The 21,807-nt window shown below is 36.2% G+C and overlaps 3 protein-coding genes across 4 annotated transcripts; 2 read left to right on the forward strand and 1 right to left on the reverse strand.

Moving 5' to 3' along the window:
- The first annotated feature begins 2,335 nt into the window (after positions 1 to 2,335).
- On the forward strand, positions 2,336 to 4,455 carry LOC141717942 (NAC domain-containing protein 54). The gene is made up of 3 exons (XM_074520218.1): positions 2,336 to 2,531; positions 2,816 to 3,096; positions 3,876 to 4,455. Exons 1-3 carry the CDS (start codon positions 2,375 to 2,377, stop codon positions 4,182 to 4,184), a joined length of 747 nt encoding a protein of 248 aa, XP_074376319.1. The 5' UTR covers positions 2,336 to 2,374; the 3' UTR covers positions 4,185 to 4,455.
- A 162-nt stretch (positions 4,456 to 4,617) lies between these two features.
- Positions 4,618 to 19,355, reverse strand: LOC141717943 (uncharacterized). 2 transcript variants are annotated; one of them, XR_012573860.1, is made up of 8 exons: positions 19,163 to 19,355; positions 18,911 to 19,009; positions 17,979 to 18,300; positions 17,755 to 17,889; positions 17,102 to 17,184; positions 6,756 to 7,268; positions 5,008 to 5,113; positions 4,919 to 4,936 (listed from the first exon to the last, which is right to left on the reverse strand). XR_012573860.1 is itself a non-coding variant. In XM_074520219.1 (7 exons), exons 1-7 carry the CDS (start codon positions 19,297 to 19,299, stop codon positions 4,853 to 4,855), a joined length of 966 nt encoding a protein of 321 aa, XP_074376320.1. In that variant the 5' UTR covers positions 19,300 to 19,352; the 3' UTR covers positions 4,618 to 4,852. The 2 variants fall into 2 exon arrangements, 1 of the variants encoding a protein (XP_074376320.1); XM_074520219.1 differs by lacking the exon at positions 6,756 to 7,268 and having other exon boundaries at positions 4,618 to 4,936; positions 19,163 to 19,352.
- A 1,255-nt stretch (positions 19,356 to 20,610) lies between these two features.
- On the forward strand, positions 20,611 to 21,228 carry LOC141718497 (uncharacterized). Its single transcript, XM_074520879.1, has one exon. It carries the CDS (start codon positions 20,611 to 20,613, stop codon positions 21,226 to 21,228), a length of 618 nt encoding a protein of 205 aa, XP_074376980.1.
- Positions 21,229 to 21,807: the final 579 nt, after the last annotated feature.

Below are 21,807 nucleotides of genomic sequence, written 5' to 3' on the forward strand. Positions count from 1 at the left end.
TGAGTATCACGATGTCATTTTTTCTCTTTATCTTTGTCCTTCACAACAGCATCGATAGCAACTCCAGCAGTACCAGACGTGGTAGGCACAGACTGAGAAACAACCGCAGGTCCCTTTTCCTCAGAGTCATAATCGACTACAACAGAAGCACCAACAACCTTACTTTTCACAAGCCGAGCAAGAAACTCATCAGTAGGCATTATCAAAAACCTTCTTGACAAATGACGCAAATCAGGTCCAAGCACTAGAAATAAAAACGCAGTTGAAAAAGTCAAAACAAAAAAGTTATAAAGGAAAAAACAATTGCACAACAAAGGTGAAAAACAGAAGACAAATGCTTACAACAATGGAAATTGAGAAACTTATCACTTATAAAATTATCAAGTTGATATCTAATAGACGACCCAAGAAAATCAGTCAACTCTGTAAGAGTTTTTGACAGAGAGGCTTCCACGGTCCAACACGGTCCAGACCTGGCCCCTCATACCAAGCCCACTTATCATGCCATCCAGAATTAGATCCAGGGACCTCAACAAGCTTTTGACATCATACAACTGAGTCTCAGTACTCTTCACCCGATAAATAGAAAATAAAAGGTCAATGGTGGGAAACCAACCAAGTTCATGGCACCTAGCAATAAGACCGTTAATCGTAAGAACGGCATTAGGAACCAACTGAGAAAGACTACACTCAAAGTGCACGGGCAACCTAAACCCACCTTCAAAATAAATATCAGGAATAGCATGGCGACCAGGATGGGAAGGAACCCACATCCGGTCAGTAACGGAAGGAGAAAAGACGGCGAAACCATCGAAAAAAGAACAGTACTTCAATATCCGATGAAGATCTAGAGGCTTTTTAGAATACTCACTATTACGATTAAAAGACCTATTCGACTCAAATCTAACACCCCGACGAGGTCCCGACACATCAGTCACAAAGGTAGTAAAAGAAGAAGAACCGGCATCGAAAAAAGGTTTGTTAACCGAACCTCTATCCCCACCAGGAGAATAAAGCTCAGCTTTAACAAAAAGAGGACTACGAAGGTAATAACAGGACGAATAGTAGAGTCAATACGACCAAGGCACTCTTAACTCTCAGTCTCGCCATTACCACTACTCTCACTACCAGAAGAGGAAATGACAACGGGCTTCATAATTGATAAAACAGAAATGACAAAGTCAGCAAAGTAAAAGGACAAAAAGAGAAGAGTACCTAGCGGGGAGGAAGAGAAGACAATTGGGGGATGAAAAAGAAAGGGTTAAATATCAAAGTGGTCACTCAACTGAAAGTCATATATCAGTTTAATCATCAAACTTAACGGGGTATCATTTGGATCACTAAAATAATAATAAATATCAAACAGATATCTCAAAATATGTGCTCGAGAATTAAAATTTATTTTATGGAGTTCTAAACATTTTTTTTAAATTTTATTACAACTGAAAAGTTATGAATTCATAGTATTTTAGATGATTTTTTGAGATTTTTAAAAATTTATCTACTAACTATTTTTATTTAAATAAAGCAAATGACTATAAAATTAAAAATAAATAGTAGATAAATTTTAAAAAATCTTATTATATTATAGAAAATACTAGAATTCATACATTTTCATGTGGTTGTAATAGGATTGAAGAAAAATATATAGAACTCTATAAAATAAATTTTAATTCTCGAGCACATATTTTGAGTTATTTGTATGATATTTATTATGACTTTAGTAATTCAAATGATACTCCGTTAACTTTGATGATTAAACTGATATATGACGTTGAGAGTCAAGTGAGCAAAGAAATATAAACAACAGAAAAGCAAGAGGCATTCACCTGTTCAGTTCCCAAAGACACGATCACATGTATCCTCACGAGGACAAGCCAACAGTTACCAAGGAAAGAAGGGCTACGTCCACACGCAAAAATAATAATAATAAAAAACAAACAGTTTCAATGTAAAAGTCCTGAGTGTTGGGCCTAAGCCCATATACTAGAAAGTCCACTTAAAAGGCTATAAATACTCTTGTAATAAGACATAAGAGAGGATCCCATTTATTGTACTTTAACAGATAAATCGAACAGTCAGTAAACCTAGTAGAGAGGAGTTTAAGTTACTAAATCCCATATAGAGAGGGACCATGCATCTCTAAAAGAGGCAGATGTGTCAGTACATAACAAGTGATAGGATGCAGTTAGTGAGGGCTTGCAAGAAACGTTTGTCTCAGATAAGAATCTGTAAAAGAAAAAGTGGAAAATGACCCAAAGACGAGGGACTTTGAATCATTAATTATAATGCATGCATATATATAATAGTACTGAACTAGTATGTAGAAGAAACATTTAAAAACAAGAAAGGCATCAAATCAACTTGGAGAAAAATGTCTCCGGTGGGATTGCCTCCAGGTTTTAGATTTCATCCAACTGATGAAGAGCTTGTAAATTATTATCTCAGGAGGAAAATCCATGGTCTGGAGATCGAACTTGACATTATTCCGGAGGTTGATCTTTACAAATGTGAGCCATGGGATCTGGCAGGTTTGTATAAATTAGTCATCGTCATCTAATTTTTCTACTCCATCTAATAAGTTCTGGCATAAGGTTTCTATCCTATGATCATATATATCCTCGTAAGAGTGAGTTCTTAATTATAGAATTTATACAACCTGTTTATAAATGAATCATGTCTCATCATGATGATTTCTCAATGAAAAACGTCAATGTATGTCTGATTTTAAGGTTGTAAATATTCAGCAATTTATAAGAAGTAGAAACCTCTAGCTAGTATTAATTTTACATTTTATAACCCTGAGTGGATGCAGAGAAATCATTTTTGCCTAGTAGAGATCCGGAATGGTATTTTTTCGGCCCCAGAGACAGAAAATATCCAAATGGATTTAGAACGAATAGAGCAACACGAGCAGGATACTGGAAATCCACAGGCAAAGACAGAAAAGTTTTGTCCCAAAACTATGCAATTGGAATGAAGAAAACATTAGTTTACTACAGAGGTAGGGCTCCTCAGGGAATCAGAACTGACTGGGTAATGCATGAATATCGGGTCGATGATAAGGATTGTGATGAAACTACGTCGGGAATTCAGGTATTTCATTGAATTAATGATAATAGGGTTGAAGCACCAATTAACCAGTGTTCACTCTTTAAACATCCTATTTTATATATATATATATATATATATATATATATATGCTTAACAATATTGTTTTGAACTGTATCATATAATGTATTTTTTTTGTGTTGAAAAAATGTCAGCTTATGATCTTTAGGATTTTTCGTATCCCCTGATATTTTCATCCACTAATAACTGGGAAGAGTAGATATATATATTAATTAACGGGGAGTGTATGTATCATGTGGAAAAGGGATGAAGAAAAGAATTATGAGGTTCTGCATGTTGTCATGGGGCGGGAAGCTTGGATGAAAAGTTAGTCGTCACTCGTCACGCCCTTGAATTACATAAAAATGTAAGGGGGTGCGTTGCATAGGCATAGGCTGATAGGCATATATCATTAATTCATGATTCACGTTGTGTGTGAAGAAGACTCAAGAGATATAGATGGACCAAATTAACCTAATTTCTTATTCGTTGCTTGCAATACTGGTCTATGATTTTGGTATGAGAAAAACAAAAAGCAGCTTATATAGGTTATCACTTTACCACCCTTTATCCTATATCCTATATCATATAATAAGACAAAATTAGAATTATTTCATATGTTCTTCTGATTCCATTTGTTTTGTCCACATTATCCCTTGCACAAAACCCTTAATAATATCACATAAATATCATCACAATCACTGCTTTTGTGTAACAATGCCTTGTATAATTAGCTCAGTTATCAAAATTGTGTTTACTTTCAGGACTCATATGCATTGTGCCGTGTGTTTAAGAAAAATGGTATATGCGGATCAGAAGTAGTGGAAGATCAAGGACAATTAAGCATGGTTTCATCTGAAGATTATTCGCAACCCATCCTTACCGATCAATACGAAACACTACTACTGTCAACTTCTTCAACTGTTATTCCTTTAGCACCAAGTACATGCATTAATAATGACGATGAAGATAAAGATGATTCTTGGATGCAGTTCATCAAAGATGATGCATGGTGTTCTTTTAACAATCCCATTCCCGGTGAAGAAATTTCTCGGGTCACCCAAACTAATTAAATACAACTCCAATTCATTAAAGGCTGGGCTGTTGATATTGTGATTTCACCAATAATATATATACTACATCATATACATACATATATATATATATAACCATTTTAAGCTTGTGATTTTTGATATTTGATCTCTACGCATCAGTTTTCATTGTATCTAGTTTCTTTCTCTGTTGTTGATATTGCGTTACTGGATTGTAAAGCTTTTTATCACTTTACTAAATTTAATTTGGTGTTAATTTTTTCTTAATAAAGGATATGCATGTGTTATGCAAGTGTCACTGCATTTTTAATTTCTCCTGTTTTTTCAGAAAATGGTTCTTAAACTATTACTCGGTCTAAAGTATAGCTCGCAATTAACCTATCTGCACTTTTATTGTTCGACTTAAAAGTCGAACAAGTTTGGAACCATACAGTTCGTGAGGAATGTGCAAGCATACAGCTCAAAACCTGTTCTGAATTATACATGCATATGCATAGTCTTAGATGTCATTTTGTACACAATTATCTCAACAAGAAACAAAATTTTGAAGGGAGCCTTAATCAAATTCAATCAAAAACACGCCAGCTCTCAGACGTACTTCTTATCAATCCCTCTAGTTTGTCACCCCTTAAATAATTGAAGTGACAAGTTCAGTTGAGATACCCAGATTGAGTGCTGCAAACCTCTGCTTACCCACATATTTTCCACTGCTCAAAACTATCAGCCCTTAGCATAAACGAACTAGCATTCCGATGGCCACCACCTCCAAATTTCTGAAACAATCCAGAAGATGTTAACATGTGCACCAATAATTTCTTGTGAAACTAGTTAAAAACAGCCTTACCTGGGATATGGGTGTTGTATCTTCGTTGTCAATGCTTCTAAGGCTTATTTTTAACATCTGGTCATTTTTTAGCTCAGGCACTCCATATACAACAGCTCCGATACCCCTATAAGCATCATAAAAAAAATTTAACCGTGTTATTACCAAATTGTAGTAGAGACTAGAGACTTTATAGAGCAGCTTCATTTCATGACTTTAATTCTTAATAAAGCAGGATGTTTGTGTAGATAATACTGGATGAATTACAAAGATAACAATTGAAAAATAAAGACAGGCGGGAAAAAATGGAGTAAAGAATAAAACGAAAAAAAAAAAATCTTCCGTTACAAAAAGTTTTCTCATCGTGATCACTCCAATTTTTGTAGAATTCAAGTAACTCTGTAGATGGACTATGATACTCTATCCGCGCATTTTTGCATGATTATAATTCATTCCACCAGTTTAAATAAAGCTCGCACCTACTGGTTTAGGTATAATGGACCATTTCTCCCTCCATATAATCATATCCTTTCCAAACATTATACCATTACAGTCCATTTTCATCTCAAACCTGCTCTATCCATTTCATAAATTTGTAACAATATTCCCACTTTCCATTCCATTCTGCTCAAATGAAATGGAACCAAGCAAGATAAACGGTCCTACAAGACAACTTCAAATCAGTAGAACCCAGAGCCAGCTAGAGCTGAGCATTCGGTCGGTTCGGTCCAAAACGAATAGACCGAAAAACCGAATAGTCATTTTTTCTTGGACTGAACCGGACCGAAGTTATATTATGGACCGGACCGGACCGAACCGAATGGTTTTGGACCGAATAAACCGATTTTTTTTCAAAAAGAAAATTCAATAAAAAATTAAATCATAAATTTAAAAATTTAAAATATAATTGAAGTAATGTGACATGTAGAGTTCTAATAGTCTGTAAATACAATTAAAAATTAAAAATTATGATTATAATTTTTAAGATATATGTAAAATGTATATAACATGAAATTATAGTATTTATGACGTGGTATATTCGGTCCGGACCGAAATATTTATTAAAAGAACCGAACCGAACCGAATTTTATTTCAGTCTATTCTGTCCGGACCGAATAGACCAAATATCTGGAAAAAATAGGACCGAACCCAAACCGAATTAGCACGGTTCGGTTCGGTTTTTCGATTTCGGTTCGGTTTTGCTCAGCCCTAGAGCCAGCTTCTAAAAGAAGAAGATCCTCCACTTGTTTCAGTCTTCTGAATAGGAGTCCCATTATTCAAAGGTAACATAAATTTATCAATTTCTGCTAAAAAAATTGTTTAACTGTATAGTTCTTCAAGAACTATGATCACTAAAGTAGAAGCTTTAGTTTCAAAAATTCACAAGCAAGATTCTGATACTGCAATTTAAATTGCAAACCTAGAGTACTACTTATCACTTATCCAATATTAAAATAAAAGGTACTATTCCAGTAGGGAACAAGTATTTCAAATTTGCGCATAGTTTATTACCAACTGCCTAGAGTCAAAGATATCCCATTTTGTGATTTTTTAACACCATTGTCGTCATTTTATATGGGACAATTTGTTTATATAGAACCTTTTTCATTTGTTTATGAAGGCAGTAGAACTAAACAATCACTCTTATACTAGTTGTAGGAAGTCAAACTAGCCACATGTATTAGAATATATTGTTTCCTAGTTGTAGTAGAGGAGATCACAATTAGGAAAAGTACATCCTCTCTCTGTATACAGCTGTAAATACTAACCTGATTTAGTGCAAGTCAATCCCTTAATTACAGGGATCCGATGCAGATTGTTATGTATATATTGAACCAGTTGGTTCATCTATCAATACAGAATTTTCTATTCTCTCAGACTTTGTAAAGCTTCATGGTATGAGAGCTTACAATTTCCATCTCTAATCAACCCTAATTATATTTGTCTCTGTCCTGAATCACTGTTCAACAAAATCATTTGACAGCCATGTCTGAATCTGAGCAAAACTCTAAGGACTCATCATCAAGGGTAGAACCTATCATCCTTCAATCTGACACTCAACTAAATACCAGGCATCTTTATCCCACCTCTGACAACACCTTCATCCCAATTTGTCCACACAAACTCAATGGCCATAACTATCTTCAATGGTCACAATCGATGAAGATTTTAATCAGTGGAAGGTGTCGTGATAATTCAGCCTTGGCAGCTGCTGACCTGACTGCCTTGGCATCTCGCTCCAATGACTTGAGACCACGCAGAGGACGCCCGTGGTGTTAACACTGCAAAAAGCCAGGTCATTATAAGGAAACATGTTGGAAGCTTCATGGAAAACCAGCTGACCAAAAATCATCACGTACAGAGTGTGACAGTCGTGCTAATTTAATTATATCAGATATAACTCAAGCACAAACTACTGCAAACTTTACAAAGGATAAGATGGATATTCTTCAAAAAGTATTCAGCAAAGAAAATTGTCTGAGGTAGTCGGTCAACCTTCTTTTAGCCAAGCCCTTCATGTCTCCCATCCACCAACCACATCATGGATAGTGGACTCAGGAGCATCTGATCACATGCCAGGTGACAGATCTTTATTCTCTACTTATACATCTTGTCAGGTAAATGAAACTGTACACATAGCCAATGGGTCAAGGTCTCATGTAGCTGGAATTGGTACAATCTGCATCTCCGAAAAACTGACTCTTTATTCAGTTCTTTATGTGCCTGACCTTGACTGTAATTTAATATCAGTGAGCAAACTAAATCGTGATCATCATTGTGAAACTAAGTTTTATCCTAAATCTTGTGTTTTCCAGGATTTAGCCTCGGGGAAGATGATTGGCAGTGCTGACTATTTGTCATGGTCTACTTTTTTTTAACGTTTTTTGTATGTTTTTGGTATTTTCTGGTTTATAAGTGCAGAAATGTAAGTAAAACAGCTGGAAGTAGAGATTATAGAACAGATCAGACAAAATCAGAGAGAGATTAGAAGATAAACAGAGAGATTGAGATGAGAATTAGAAGAGAGACAGAGTTTAGAGAGAGAATTGAGGTAGAAACCCTAGAGAGAGAAAATAATTATAGAGAGAGAAGAGATTGGTGGAAATAGATTCCTTTTCATATATTCAACATAACAACACAGCACATCACAAGTCCTTTTATAGGCTCACCCCACAACAACTAACTCTAATACAAATACAATCTTACCCTTACTAACCACACACCACTATACTGCTAGTTACAGGACAAAACACAGAACAAAACAAAACACACAGTTATATTAGCACAGTACTATCCTTCCCACAGACCATGACAACCCCTCCTTAAAATTCAACCATGACCTCAGGGTTGACAAAATGCAGGAAAGTTGACCCTGATCACGTCTTCATCTTCCCAGGTAGCTTCATCCACAATACATCCTCTCCATTGAATGAGCAGTTGATATACTACCTTAGCATCCCTGAGAATTTGTCGAGTATCCAACTGTCTCAGAGAAGTCAATTCAAAAACTCCTTGCTCAGACACATGAGGCAATTGCTGCATACCTTTGTGCTGGCCAACAGCCTTTTGAGTTGGGACACATGAAAAACAGGATGAACTCTAGAGGAATTGGGTAAGGCTAGTCTATAAGCTACAGAACCAATCTTCTCCACAATTTCATAAGGACCAAAAAACTTAGCATCCCACCTGAAAAGTTCTTTCAGACCTTTTGGCATCAGAAAATTGCTTCATTCTTTCCTGAGCTGCTTCCAACAAGTCTTTTAGACTACTCCACTGCAATTGCTTAGCATTCATGAACTCCTCCAAGCTATTCAGGTTGGTATGCTTCCTGGTTAACCAAGCCAAATGCCTTGGCTTATTACCATACATAATATGATATGGAGTAGTGTTCAGGGTGGTATGATAAGGAGTATTGTACCACCATTCTGCTGGAGCCAACCAAGATGCCAACTCCTTAGGATTCTGACTAGTCATGCCCCTCAAATATTGTTCTAAACATTGATTTACCCTTTCAGTACTTCCATCTGACTGGGGATGATAGGCAGTACTTAAGTGTAGTCTTGTTCCTGACAATTTAAACAAGGTTTGCCAAAATTCACTAAGAAACAAACTGTCCCTGTCACTCACAATGGACTCTGGCAGTCCATGCAGTCTATATACTTGCTCAAAGAAGATTTATGCTATATCTGCTAAATCTATCTACAATAACCCAAATTACCTCAGATCCTTTAGATTTAGGTATGCATAAAGGCTGCAACAACCCTGGACTTTTTACAGTTTCCCCTTTAATTTGCTGACATATAGCACATTCCCTAACCCAGTGCCCTATGTTCTGGTTAATAGTAGGCCAGTAGAAATAATTTTTGATCCTCTTAAGAGTGGCTTGTCTCCCAGAATGCCCTCCAATGCCATTGCTGTGCAACTCTTCAAAGATTTGTTTCCTCAACTCAGTTTGATTGCCAATCACCCATTTACCTCTGTACTGCAACAATCTTTAGATCATATAATATTCCTGAGGTCCTTCTTTATTGATTGTACATTCAGCAATCACTTCCTGCAGTTGTGAGTCTCCTTCATAGCTTTCACTGATCTGTGTCATCCATAAGGGAGTCATAACAGATATATGAGAATTGATACTAGTTTTTCTGCCATTATCAGCTGCCTTAAGCTTCACACTCCTTCCCTGCTAGCTAAATTGCATGGTTTGGTCCTAATAATTGCAATGAATGTCACCTAATTGAGTAAGCCACTCCACTCCTAATATCATTTGCCACCCTTTAAGATCCACAACCTGAGCTGTTGTTTCAAAGTCTATTCCATTCCAACTCCATTACAATTTGGGACATTGCTTCTGGCTAATAATACTCTCACCATTAGCTAACTGCAAGTGTACCAACTCCTGAGTTTGAGTCTCAATGTTCAAATCTTGACAAACTTGAGAGTGAATGATGTTCTTAGTACTACCACTGTCAATTAAAATATCCACTTCAATTCCTTTTATTAATCCTTTGGATTGTAAAGGCTGATCAACTCCACTCACTTTCATGCCTAAGGCTGCTAGAATTATTTTCTGATCTTGCCCCTAGACACTCATCAAATTTAGGCTCCCCCTCATACTCTGCTGATATTTCTTCTTCAGCAATCATCACAAAATTTTGTGGCTTCTTACATTCATGGCCCTTGACAAATTTCTTATCACAATAAAAACACAGGCCCTTTTGTCTTCTTTCCTCCCTCTGAGAGTACGTGAGTGGCCTAGGCTTACTGTTTACAACTTCTGTAGTCTTGCTAGGTACCAACACAGATGTACCTCCACTATTGCTCATCACCACATTACTTCCGAAAGTTTCTTGATGCATTGCTCATAGTAGTTTTAGTCTTAAACACACTACTATAAGTAGATGTCCTCTTTGGTTGAGTATTCAAGGTCTGCTCATAGAATCTAGCTAACTTTAAGGCTTGCTCCACTGTAGTAGGTTCCAATAACCTCAACATTCCTTTGATCTCACCTTGTAAACCTCCAATGAAATTCTCTAGAAAATATTCAGATGTGAGGCTTGAAATTTTGAGCAAGATCTGCCCTCTGCACTATTCAAATTCATCAAAATAAGCCTCCACTGTAGAAGTCTGTTGTAGCTTCTTGAATTTGTCAAAGACTAACTATGTATCTACTTCATCAAATTTGGCTAGGAAAGCTTGGGTGAATTGATTCCAAATGGCCTTACTTCTCCCAATCATGAAAGATTTGTACCAAGACCTGGGAGTTCCAGTTAAGTGCATTGTAGCAATGGCTGCTCTTCTTATATCATCGACTTCAAAAATGGTGAAATACTCCTCACAATCTCTTAACCACTCCACAGTATCATTTCCTTATAAACTGGAAAACTTAATTTGAGATGCTTCAAGCTTTGAAATTCCTTCCTCTCTTGTTCTTTCCTGTTATACTTCCCAGGGACCTCCTCATTCTCCTCTTCATCCAACAACTCCTGTTGTTGCTCTAGCTTTTGTCTCTCCCAGGCAGCATGAGCTGGATTTCTGAATACACCTTTATTCTTTGCCACCACTGGAGTTTCTTCTTCATCTTCTGAAGATACATTCAAATTCTGAGGTTTTAAGCTCATAACTCCTTGCATTCCAGATACTAGCATCTCAATTGCTACTTGCAGTTTATCAATCCTTTCCTCTGTGCTTTCCTTCACTCCTATCCCAGGTTGTATTGTCCTCATAGCTCCTTGCTGAGAGGTTTCAGCTTGTTTGTTACTCCTAGTATTATATGTCATCCTTCAACTTTAATAAATCCGCAATCCTCTACTTGACTTTCAACAAACACTTAGTGTGCACCAAAATTCTGTTCTAATTAACTTTCTCAGTACAACAAGCTTAACCTAATATTTGTACTATTCTTCAGAAATTGCATCAACTACACTATTTTATCTCCAAATACAACTGAATTAACTGTAACAACAGTTATACTTACTGATTTCAACAATTTAAACACAGATCCGTATGTAGAGATTGAAATACACCTGAACTGAGTGTAAAATTCAAATTCTAAACTTTGAGCTGTGATTACTGAGTAACTAGGCTCGATTTGCTCGGAATTGAGTGCTGTTTGAAGCAGTAGTTGATCTAGATTTAGAGCTCTGATACCAATTTGTCATGGTTTACTTGTGTTTTTAGAGGTTTTTTGTATTTTTTGGTATCTTCTGGTTTATAAGTGCAGAAATGTAAGTAAAACAACTAGAAGTGGAGATTATAGAATAGATATCAGAGAGAGAATAGAAGAGAAACGGAGAGATTGAGATCAAAATTGGGAGAGAGACAGAGTTTAGAGAGAGAATTGAGGTAGAAACCCTAGAGAGAGAAAACAGTTATAGAAAGAGAAAGAGATTAGTGGAAATAGATTCCTTTTCATATATTCAACATAACAACAGAGGACATCACAAGTCCTTTTATAGGCTCATCCCACAACAACTAACTCTAATACAAAGACAATCTTACCCTTACTAACCACACACCACTATACTGCTAGTTACAGGACAAAACACACAACAAAACAAAACATACAGTTATACTAGCATAGTACTATCCTTCCCATAGACCATGACACTATTGTGCAGGCTTGTATCTCCTTAAAGTACACCATTCTATCCATAAGTCTATTTCCAGCTTTCAGTGTCAATCCACCCATAGTTGTGAGTCAATAAGTCAGTTAAATAGTAACAGTACTATTATGTTATGGCACTACCGTCTTGGACATCCCTTGGACATCCAAATTTCATGTACTTGAAAAAAATATTTCCATCATTGTTTATCAATAAAAATGCAAGGTTATATCAGTGTGAAACTTGTCAATTTGCAAAGCACACTCGCACCACTTATTCACCTCGACCATACAAACCAACAACTCCATTTCTTAAATCCATGGGGACATATGGGGACCAAGTAGGATTTCTAACATATCGGGGACACGGTGGTTTATATTATTAGTTGATGATCACACTCGTTTGAGTTGGTTATTCCTCATGAAAGACAAATCTGAAACTATGCAATGTTTTAAAAACTTCCATTCCATGATCCAAAATCAATTCGAAACATCCATTCAAGTACTCAAAACGGATAATGCAAGAGATTTTTTCAATTAAATCCTTGGCACATATCTTCAATCAAATGGTATTGTTCATCAAAGTTCGTGCGTAGATACCCCACAACAGAACGGTGTGGTAGAATGCAAAAATAGACACATTCTTGAAGTTGCTCGAGCAATACTCTTTCAAAATCATGTGCCAAAACAGTTTTGGGGTGAAGCTGTCCTCACTGCAACTTTTTTAATCAATGGTATGCCTTCACGTGTCCTTAACTATCATTCCCCAGTGCAGCTACTTACCAAAAATTTTCCCAACACTCACCTAATTACCGAAATTCCATTAAAATGTTTGGATGCACAGCTTTTGTTCACGTCCACTCTCAGAACCGCAACAAACTTGATAAAAGAGCTTTTCGATGCATCCTGATCGGGTATTCCCCGAATAAGAAAGGATATAAATGTTTTTCTCCTGACACCAAGAAAATATATCACACCATGGATGTCCCATTCTTTGAAAACAAACCACTTTTTTCTAATTCTACCGTCGAGGGAGAGACGGATGCAAACGATTCAGAACAAAATTAATTGGGATTGGGATTCTTTAATCGAACCACATCTGATCTTGAATCAATCCAATACTTTACCCTATATTTCTTCTTTTATTCCATCCGGTACTTCAAATCTAGATTGGCCAGCCACCTCAAATCCCACCATTCCAAATATACCATCACAAGTTGATGATAATACGCCTCCAAACCTTCATCTCCCCAGTCCTTAGTGTACCCTAAACATCTCAGCCTTCCTGTTGATGCTATTCAGGTATACAGTAGGAGAAGACATGTCCAACAATCTGCACAAGATCAGCAAAGGCATGATTCAACTCAAAAGCAAGTTAATCCTGAAATTACACAAGGTGAGACACAAACAAACTTGGAATTAGGTGGTGGTGTCACAACAAATTATGTTCCAGTTATTAATCTGCCAATTGCACTGAGAAAAGGTACTCGATCATGTACTCAGCATCCTATTAAAAATTTTGTGTCATATTCAAAGCTATCTCAGAGACTTCGAACATGTGTGAGTACTCTTGACAATGTCCAAATTCCTAAAACGGTGTTTGAAGCATTAGAAATCCCAGAGTGGAAGGCTGCCGCTCTAGATGAATATCAAGCTCTTCTGGAAAATGGTACATGGGAACTGGCCACTCTTCCACCAGGAAAACGAACAGTTGGTTGCAAATGGATCTTTTCAGTTAAACAAAAGCCAGATGGTAGCATTGATAAATATAAAGCACGGCTGGTCGCCAAGGGCTATAGTCAGACTTACGGAATTGATTATCAAGAAACATTTGCCCCAGTAGCTAAACTAAAGACCGTAAATGCTCTAATGTCTATTGGTGCTAATCTGGATTGGCCTTTATACCAACTTGACGTAAAAAATGTTTTCTTGAATGGGGATTTATCGGAAGAAGTTTATATGGACATCCCTCCAGGTTTTGAAACAAATCTCACAAAAGGGAAGGTTTGCAAATTGCAAAAAACTATATACGGACTTAGGCAATCTCCACGTACTTGGTTCGAAAAGTTTACAAAGGTGTTGAAACGTGATAAGTACATACAATCACAAGTAGATGATACGTTGTTCATCAAACACTTTGATCATGGCAAGGTCGCAATGTTGATAGTATATGTTGATGATATCGTTCTCACTGGAAATCATGATGAGGAAATAGAAAGGCTTAAACATTTGTTGTCCAGGGAATTTGAAATAAAAGATCTAGGTCCTTTACGATATTTCTTGGGGATGGAAGTAGCAAGATCCAAACAGGGAATTTTTGTATCTCAAAGAAAATATGTACTAGATCTTCTGGATGAAACTGGAATGAGTGGATGCAGACCAGCTGAAACACCAATGGATCCCAATACTAAATTAAAGCTTAGAACAGAGGAACCAGCTACAAATTTGGGCCGATATCAACGGCTAGTGGGGAAACTCATTTACACACATACTCGTCCAGACATCAGCTTTGCAGTAAGCGTCGTGAGTCAATTTCTAAGCAATCCTTCAGAAGATCATTTCGAAGTTGTATATCGTATCCTTAGATATATCAAAAGAAATCCTAGAAAAGGGTTGTTATTTACCAAGTTTTTAAGCCGTGATTTAGAAGTGTATACAGATGCAGACTGGGCTGGATCACCTATTGATCGAAGATCTACCTCATGGTATTGCTCATATTTATGGGGAAATTTAGTGATATGGCGGAGTAAAAAGCAGCAAGTGCAGTAGTGCTGAGGCAGAATTACGTGCTTTAGCTCAAGGCACTTGTGAATGGATATGGTTAAGAAGACTGATGAGGGAATTGCGGATAAAATATTCTGCTCCCGTTAATATGATGTGTGACAGCCAATCAACAATTGCCATTGCAAAGAACCCCGCCCATCACGATCGAACAAAACACATTGAAATTGATAAACATTTTATCAAAGAGAAGATAGAATACAAGACCATAACTCTGTCCTATGTACCATCCCGATTACAAACAGCAGATATACTCACAAAAGCATTATTTCGATCAAACTTTATTCAGCTGATTTCAAAGCTTGGTCTTATGAGTATCTACAATAGCTAGTTTGAGGGGGAGTGTAGGAAGTCAAACTAGTCACATGTATTAGAATATATTGTTTCCTAGTTGTAGTAGAGGAGATCACAATTAGGAAAAGAACATCCTCTCTCTGTATACAGCTGTAAATACTAACCTGATTTAGTGCAAGTCAATCCCTTAATTACAGGGATCCGATGCAGATTGTTATGTATATATTGAACCAGTTGGTTCATCTATCAATACAAAATTTTCTATTCTCTCCGACTTTGTAAAGCTTCACTAGTTAAAGATGGCACCATTCTCACTTGAAAACCAGATATGTAGTGTGAGGTTCCAAGGCCATATCTCTTGTCTCTCCCAAGGCATTGTGCACTTAAAGAGCAAAGAAACGAACTGATATAAAGAGGCATGTGATTTTGCTATTACATTGAGTACAGATACATCATTAACAACCTATCCCGACCTTCCTCGTCCGTCCACAGCCTACCTTTACCTTTCTACCGGGTAAAATCATGATTTAGAAGTCAAACTAAAGAGATTCAGATAACATTTAGAAGATGGGAGAACAGTTATGTAAAGGTGGAAATTTGTTATTATTTTATGTCACAAACTTTTACTTTGAGGTTGAGTGGGAAAGAAACTGGAAACATCTTTGGAAGTTCAAGGGCTTCAAACATATTTAAGATGTCAAATAATGTTAACAATTTTTTTAAGGCTGGTGAAGTAGTATCATATTAGCAGAGTTTTTTAAGGCTGGTGAAGTAGTATCATATTAGTAGTACCATATTAGAGTACAGAGTAAATACATCATTAACAACCTATCCCGACCTTCCTCGTCCGTCCACAGCCTACCTTTACCTTTATACCGGGTAAAATCATGATTTAGAAGTCAAACTAAAGAGATTCAGATAACATTTAGAAGATGGGAGAACAGTTATGTAAAGGTGGAAATTTGTTATTATTTTATGTCACAAACTTTACTTTGAGGTTGAGTGGGAAAGAAACTGGAAACATCTTTGGAAGTTCAAGGGCTTCAAACATATTTAAGATGTCAAATAATGTTAACAATTTTGTTAAGGCTGGTGAAGTAGTATCATATTAGCAGAGTTTTACCTGTATTGAAGGAGTTACTAGAATTAACATAATGGAACTACTTGGCTTGTAACTTTCATACTTTTTTTATCCCACATCCCGAAAAGGAATTATTATATTGTTATAATGAAACTATGATGAGGTACTTGAGCACCTTATCTCATTTTGCACTAATAAAATGTAAAAATGACTAATTGTTGAACAATACAGATTTTCAGAGGAACTATAGTCTTACTACTGGCCCAATACTCGGTCAAATTCAATTCCCAATTAAGCCTATCCATCAGCACCTACATTTTCTCTTAGCTTGAAGGAATTACTATCACAAATGAGAGGCTAAAAGACCTGAGACCTAGAGTGATGAAAAGTTCACAGGAATGCAGCTTATATAAATAATACTGATAAGGCTTCAGCTTTATTCACCATTTCAGTTTTGTAGTTAATAGTTCATACGGTCGCATTGCAATCTAAAAGTCTACATATGTAGCCCACGGCATTCTTTTCCCTACTTATATCATCTATGTTTCTGTTTCTTCTTCATGAATACAAGAGAAACTACATAGATCTAGAAAACTGTTTCTCGGCGACTTCGCTGCCGCTGATCCAATTTGCTAATCGATGCGATTTTAAGTGCTTGAACAATATATGCATGGAATAGATGTTAAGTCGGCCTTTTAGCTAAAAAAGTTATTTTTAGTCATGTGTTTATATAACATGTGCTAAAAACTACATCAGCAGTTTGAAAAGGAAACTTGAACTAGAGATACAAACTTAGAGTTCAAGATTCCATGATGTCTCTATCATGTAATATAGAATTAAGACATTATACATACCTCAAATTCATTTTGCAGCTTTTATTAGCTAGCTGGTGTCCAAGTTCACTCCTCAACTCAGTAACAGAATCAGCATTGACAGCCTGCAATTATTAGAACATTCTTCTTCTTTTTTAAATTATACAAGCACTAGATAATTCAGACTTTCCAAGCCCGTGTACCAGTAAACTGCGATGATTTGAAAAATGCATCAACTTTCTCAAGAAACTAATCCATTATATTCTTGTTAAAGTTCCAGTGTAGATGTCAATCTGTTATTATTTGTTATAGGTGTTGCCCAAATTCATCATAACTGAAACAAAATTATATCGAAAATAGGTAAATTTGCATACACGAAGTTCTTAATCTAAATATATTGTTTCTCTATTTGAAATTCATATTGAGTATCTAATTTTCTATTTTCTATTATTGAGAGAATTTATATCTATAGTTATACAAAAAATTTGGACGGTATTTATACAACGTATTTTGGTGTTAAAACACATCAGGAGGTTAGAAGACCATTAGCTAAGCACATTATGAAAAATTTAAAAATTTCTAGTCATTATCCTACTGCTGAAGAGACTACATCTAGCTGTGATTTATGTGTCAAACAAGTTATTTAAAACTAAATTAATTAAAAAAAGATTTTTTTAACCAGATATAAAATTTACCAAGCATCGTCCAAAGTCTCCCCCTCCAAGCGCTATCTCATATGACTGATTAAGAAATTCATCTATCAACTTCTGCTTGTGTGATAAGCTCAACATGCCTTGCTTAATGACAGTATCCAGATCCAACGAAAGTAACTGCAAAGGGTCCGTCGTTTATCATGATATTAGATAACACCGAAAAGCACGAAAATTATAATATTACTTATAATGATAGATTACATTACCTGTTGAAACAATGATGAATTCAGGCTGGCACTAAATTCAATATCCAAATCTTTCAAACCACTGCTAAAAGCTTTGCTATTACGAAGATTCCACTTCCACAAATCAGCATCTTCAATATAGTCAAACAATGGTCGGGCACATTCAAATTTGCGGATAGTTTTGCCATTATCACCTATGGCAAGAAGCTTCTCCTTAAAAAAATCGTAAGCGATTGTAGCGCCACTCCTATTCATATCGATCACCTTGGTTACATTCTCCCCCACAGAAGTTTCTAGCTTCAATGTCTCCAATGCAGTTTTATGATGATCTAACACAATAACGCTACATAGTGTAGAAAAAACATAAATCAAGTAATCAATAGATACACATAGCAGACGACTAAACAATACATGTAGTTCACACTATAGATACAAGGGTCTTGTTCCCTGGCATCTGGGGGCTAGTTAAGCTTTAAACAACACACTGTGTTTCAGGGGCGTCGGATCTATATTTCAATGGCCCAAATTAAAAAAAAAAATTCCTTGCCGCTATAAATATCCGTGGAACGGAAAGTCCTTTCCTCGGAGATTTACGGAAGGTAAAAAAGAAATACTTTAATCTGGGTCCTTAAAATAAAGATCTAAGGGTTGTGGAACAGTGTGTTAAATAAGGCTTGTTTAGCACACAGACTGTTAGGGATTAAGATCCTAGATACAAATAGCGCTTGTTCAGTGATATCTCTATAAAATGTCCAAAACATAAAATACGATGTGAATAAAATTATTATAAAAATCAGAAAGAAGTTAAGATTGTATGGCATTGTGGACTTATATAAAAATTATAATGCAGTATTAAGTAAATCCATATGTTGCTCTCATCCTTTGAAAGTAAGGAGCAAAGACAATTTATCTCAATTTTTTAATCAAAATATGCAAATAGGGGGTGAACAAACCATTGAAGTTTGGAAGAGAGGTCGCTGAGAAAACCAGGGGGGCCCACAAAATCAAGAAGATAAGCAATGTCAATATCAGGCAAAGGAAGCTGTTCAACCCTGAGAAAGGACCTACACTTGTAAGTAGAGAGAGAGAGAGAGAGAAAGAGAGCGAGGGAGCGAGGGAGGGAGGGAGGGAGGGGGGAGAGAGAGAGAGAGGGAGAGAGGGGGGGAGAGAGAGAGAGAGAGAGAGAGAGAGAGAGAGAGAGCTACCTTAGTGGGGTATAGACGGTATTAGGAAAGAAAAGGGCAGGAGTGGAAGTAGCAGAGAAATAGAGATGAGCGGCCAAAGCAGCAAATGCGCCATCAGGGCATGGATAGTGATACAACACCGCCGATTTCTTCATCATACCAGAACAAACAGGAACAATTACAGCTTGTTTTTTATTTTTCTCTTTTTAAGAAAGGAAGGGAGGTTTTAAAAATTTTAGAACAGCTCTCGCAATTTTTACCCATTTCTAAGAGGCTTCACGGTAAAAAATACTCTCTTTTTTTATAAAATTGTTTAAAATTGTTAAAATATTTGAATAAAAATAAAATTGATTGTCAAAGCGTATCGAGGAAGTTTCTCGAATCTTATCGAAGAAGACTTGTAAAACTTATCAAGAAAGACTTGTAAAACTTATCGAAAAAGACTTGTAAAGCTTATTGAGGAAGTTTTGTAATACTTAATGAAAAAGATTTGAATAAAGCTTATTAAGGAAGTTTTATAATACTTAATGAAAAAGATTTGAATAGCTTACTTAGTAAGCATCGTAAACCAACTACTATAAATAGCTCATTTAGCTAATGAAATAAATCACAACTTTCTCTCCATCTTCTATTCTCCTATACTTCCTCTACATTAAACATAACTCATATTTTCAGTCAAGGTTTATAACAAAGGTTTATAACATGTTATCAGCACGAGTCTCTGCCAACTAAAGCTTTATTCTCGAAAAAGTTACGACTTATTCTGACCCACGAGTCCCTATCAACTAAAACTATTTTATAAAAGAGGTACGTTTTCTTTTCCTCATTTTCTTCTAAATATTATTACATATTTATGTTACTGATTGAAATATATAAAGATGGCTATGCCGTCAAATAATAATATAAAAATGGCTCTGCCGTCAAGTAATACTACTATAAAGATGGCACTGCCGTCAAGTAATAATCAAAAGTTTTCTGGTCGGCTATGCCGTCATAACTTTTGTATAAAGTTATTATTTCAACTTGCCTAAATATTTTGTGACATATTATATCTTATTTAAAATCTATTTAGAATGGCGAATCTTGCAAAATTAGAGTTTGTTGCCTTGGATGTTTCGGGGAATAATTATTTGTCATGGGTCGTTGATGCGGAATTACACCTTAGTGCTAATGGCCTAAAAGATACTATTGACCCAGAAAAAATCCCAACTGTTGAACAAAATGCAAAAGCGATTATCTTTCTTAGGCATCACATCCGCGAATATACCTCACTATCAAAAATCCACTCACCCTTTGGAATAATCTCAAGGATAGATTTGATCACCAGAAACTTGTTCACTTGCCATCTACCCGATATGACTGGATTAATTTGAGGTTACAAGATTTCAAATCTGTAGCTGAATATGATTCTGCTCTTTTCAAGATAAGCTCAAAATTAATTTTATGTGGTGAATATTACTGATGCTGAAATGATTGAAAAGACCCTCTCAACCTTTCACCCCAACATTATGATCCTGGCTCAACAATATAGGGAGCGTAATTTTCAGAAATATGGCGAGCTGATATCTCTCCTTCTTGTGGATGAAAAGAATAATGAGTTGCTACTGAAAAATCATCATATACGTCCCACGGGCTCTGCCCAGTTACCTGAAGTACATAACACGTCATTCTTGAAGAATGAACGTGGGAAAGAGCATAGAGGAGGACAGGGTTATGGACGAAACTGTGGACGTGGAAATTTTCGTGGTCGGTTTCACAATCAATATTATTCTGGCCACCTGAAGTGGCAACATGATGGTTACAACTCTGGCCACCAGAAATGGCAACATGAAGTTCCAAATAAAAGAAAGGCACCCCAAGAAGGAGAGAACCGAGGCATCTGTCATAGGTGCGGATCTGAGGGGTACTGGCAACGTACTTGTCGCACACCCAAACATCTTGTTGATCTCTACGAGTCATCCAAAAGAAATAATGGAAAGAGAGTAGAAACCAACTTCGCTAATTATAATCTAGTTAATGAACCAGTCAATAAGGCCTCAAATGAAATAGACTTTGGTGATAATTTTTATTATGGTTTAGACGACTAGACTTCATATGTATTGTCTTGCTTTACTTATTTTCTTTGTGTTTTACTTATGTACTTATTTCATGTTGTTGTTCTATGTACTCGGTGTATATTTAATTAAGATGTTTTTCGTTTATATATGTATAGAGATGGAAGATATATGTATTGTTGACTGCGCAACCACACACACTATTTTACAGAGTCAGAAATACTTCTCATAGTTGACTAAAACCAACTCACATGTCTGGACGGTATCGGGTACATCAAATATAATAGAAGGTTTTGGGAAAGCTAGTTTTCTTCTACCAAATAAGACACACATACACATACAAGAGGCTCTATACTCTAGCAAGTCAACTAGAAACCTATTGAGTTTTAAAGATATCCGTCTTAACGGGTTTCACGTTGAAACTACTAATGAGAATGAAAAAGAATACCTTCTCATCACCTCAAACATCGTTGACAATAAAAGGGTCCTACAAAAATTCCACTTAGTTTCTTCAGGATTATATGTTACGAGTATACGAGTTCTTGAATCTCATAGTGTCAACATCCCCAAAGTCATAGACCCAAAACTACTTTCCCTTTGGCACGAAAGACT

This window comes from Apium graveolens, chromosome 4 (genome assembly GCF_009905375.1).
Source record: "Apium graveolens cultivar Ventura chromosome 4, ASM990537v1, whole genome shotgun sequence".
Lineage (NCBI taxonomy): Eukaryota > Viridiplantae > Streptophyta > Magnoliopsida > Apiales > Apiaceae > Apium > Apium graveolens.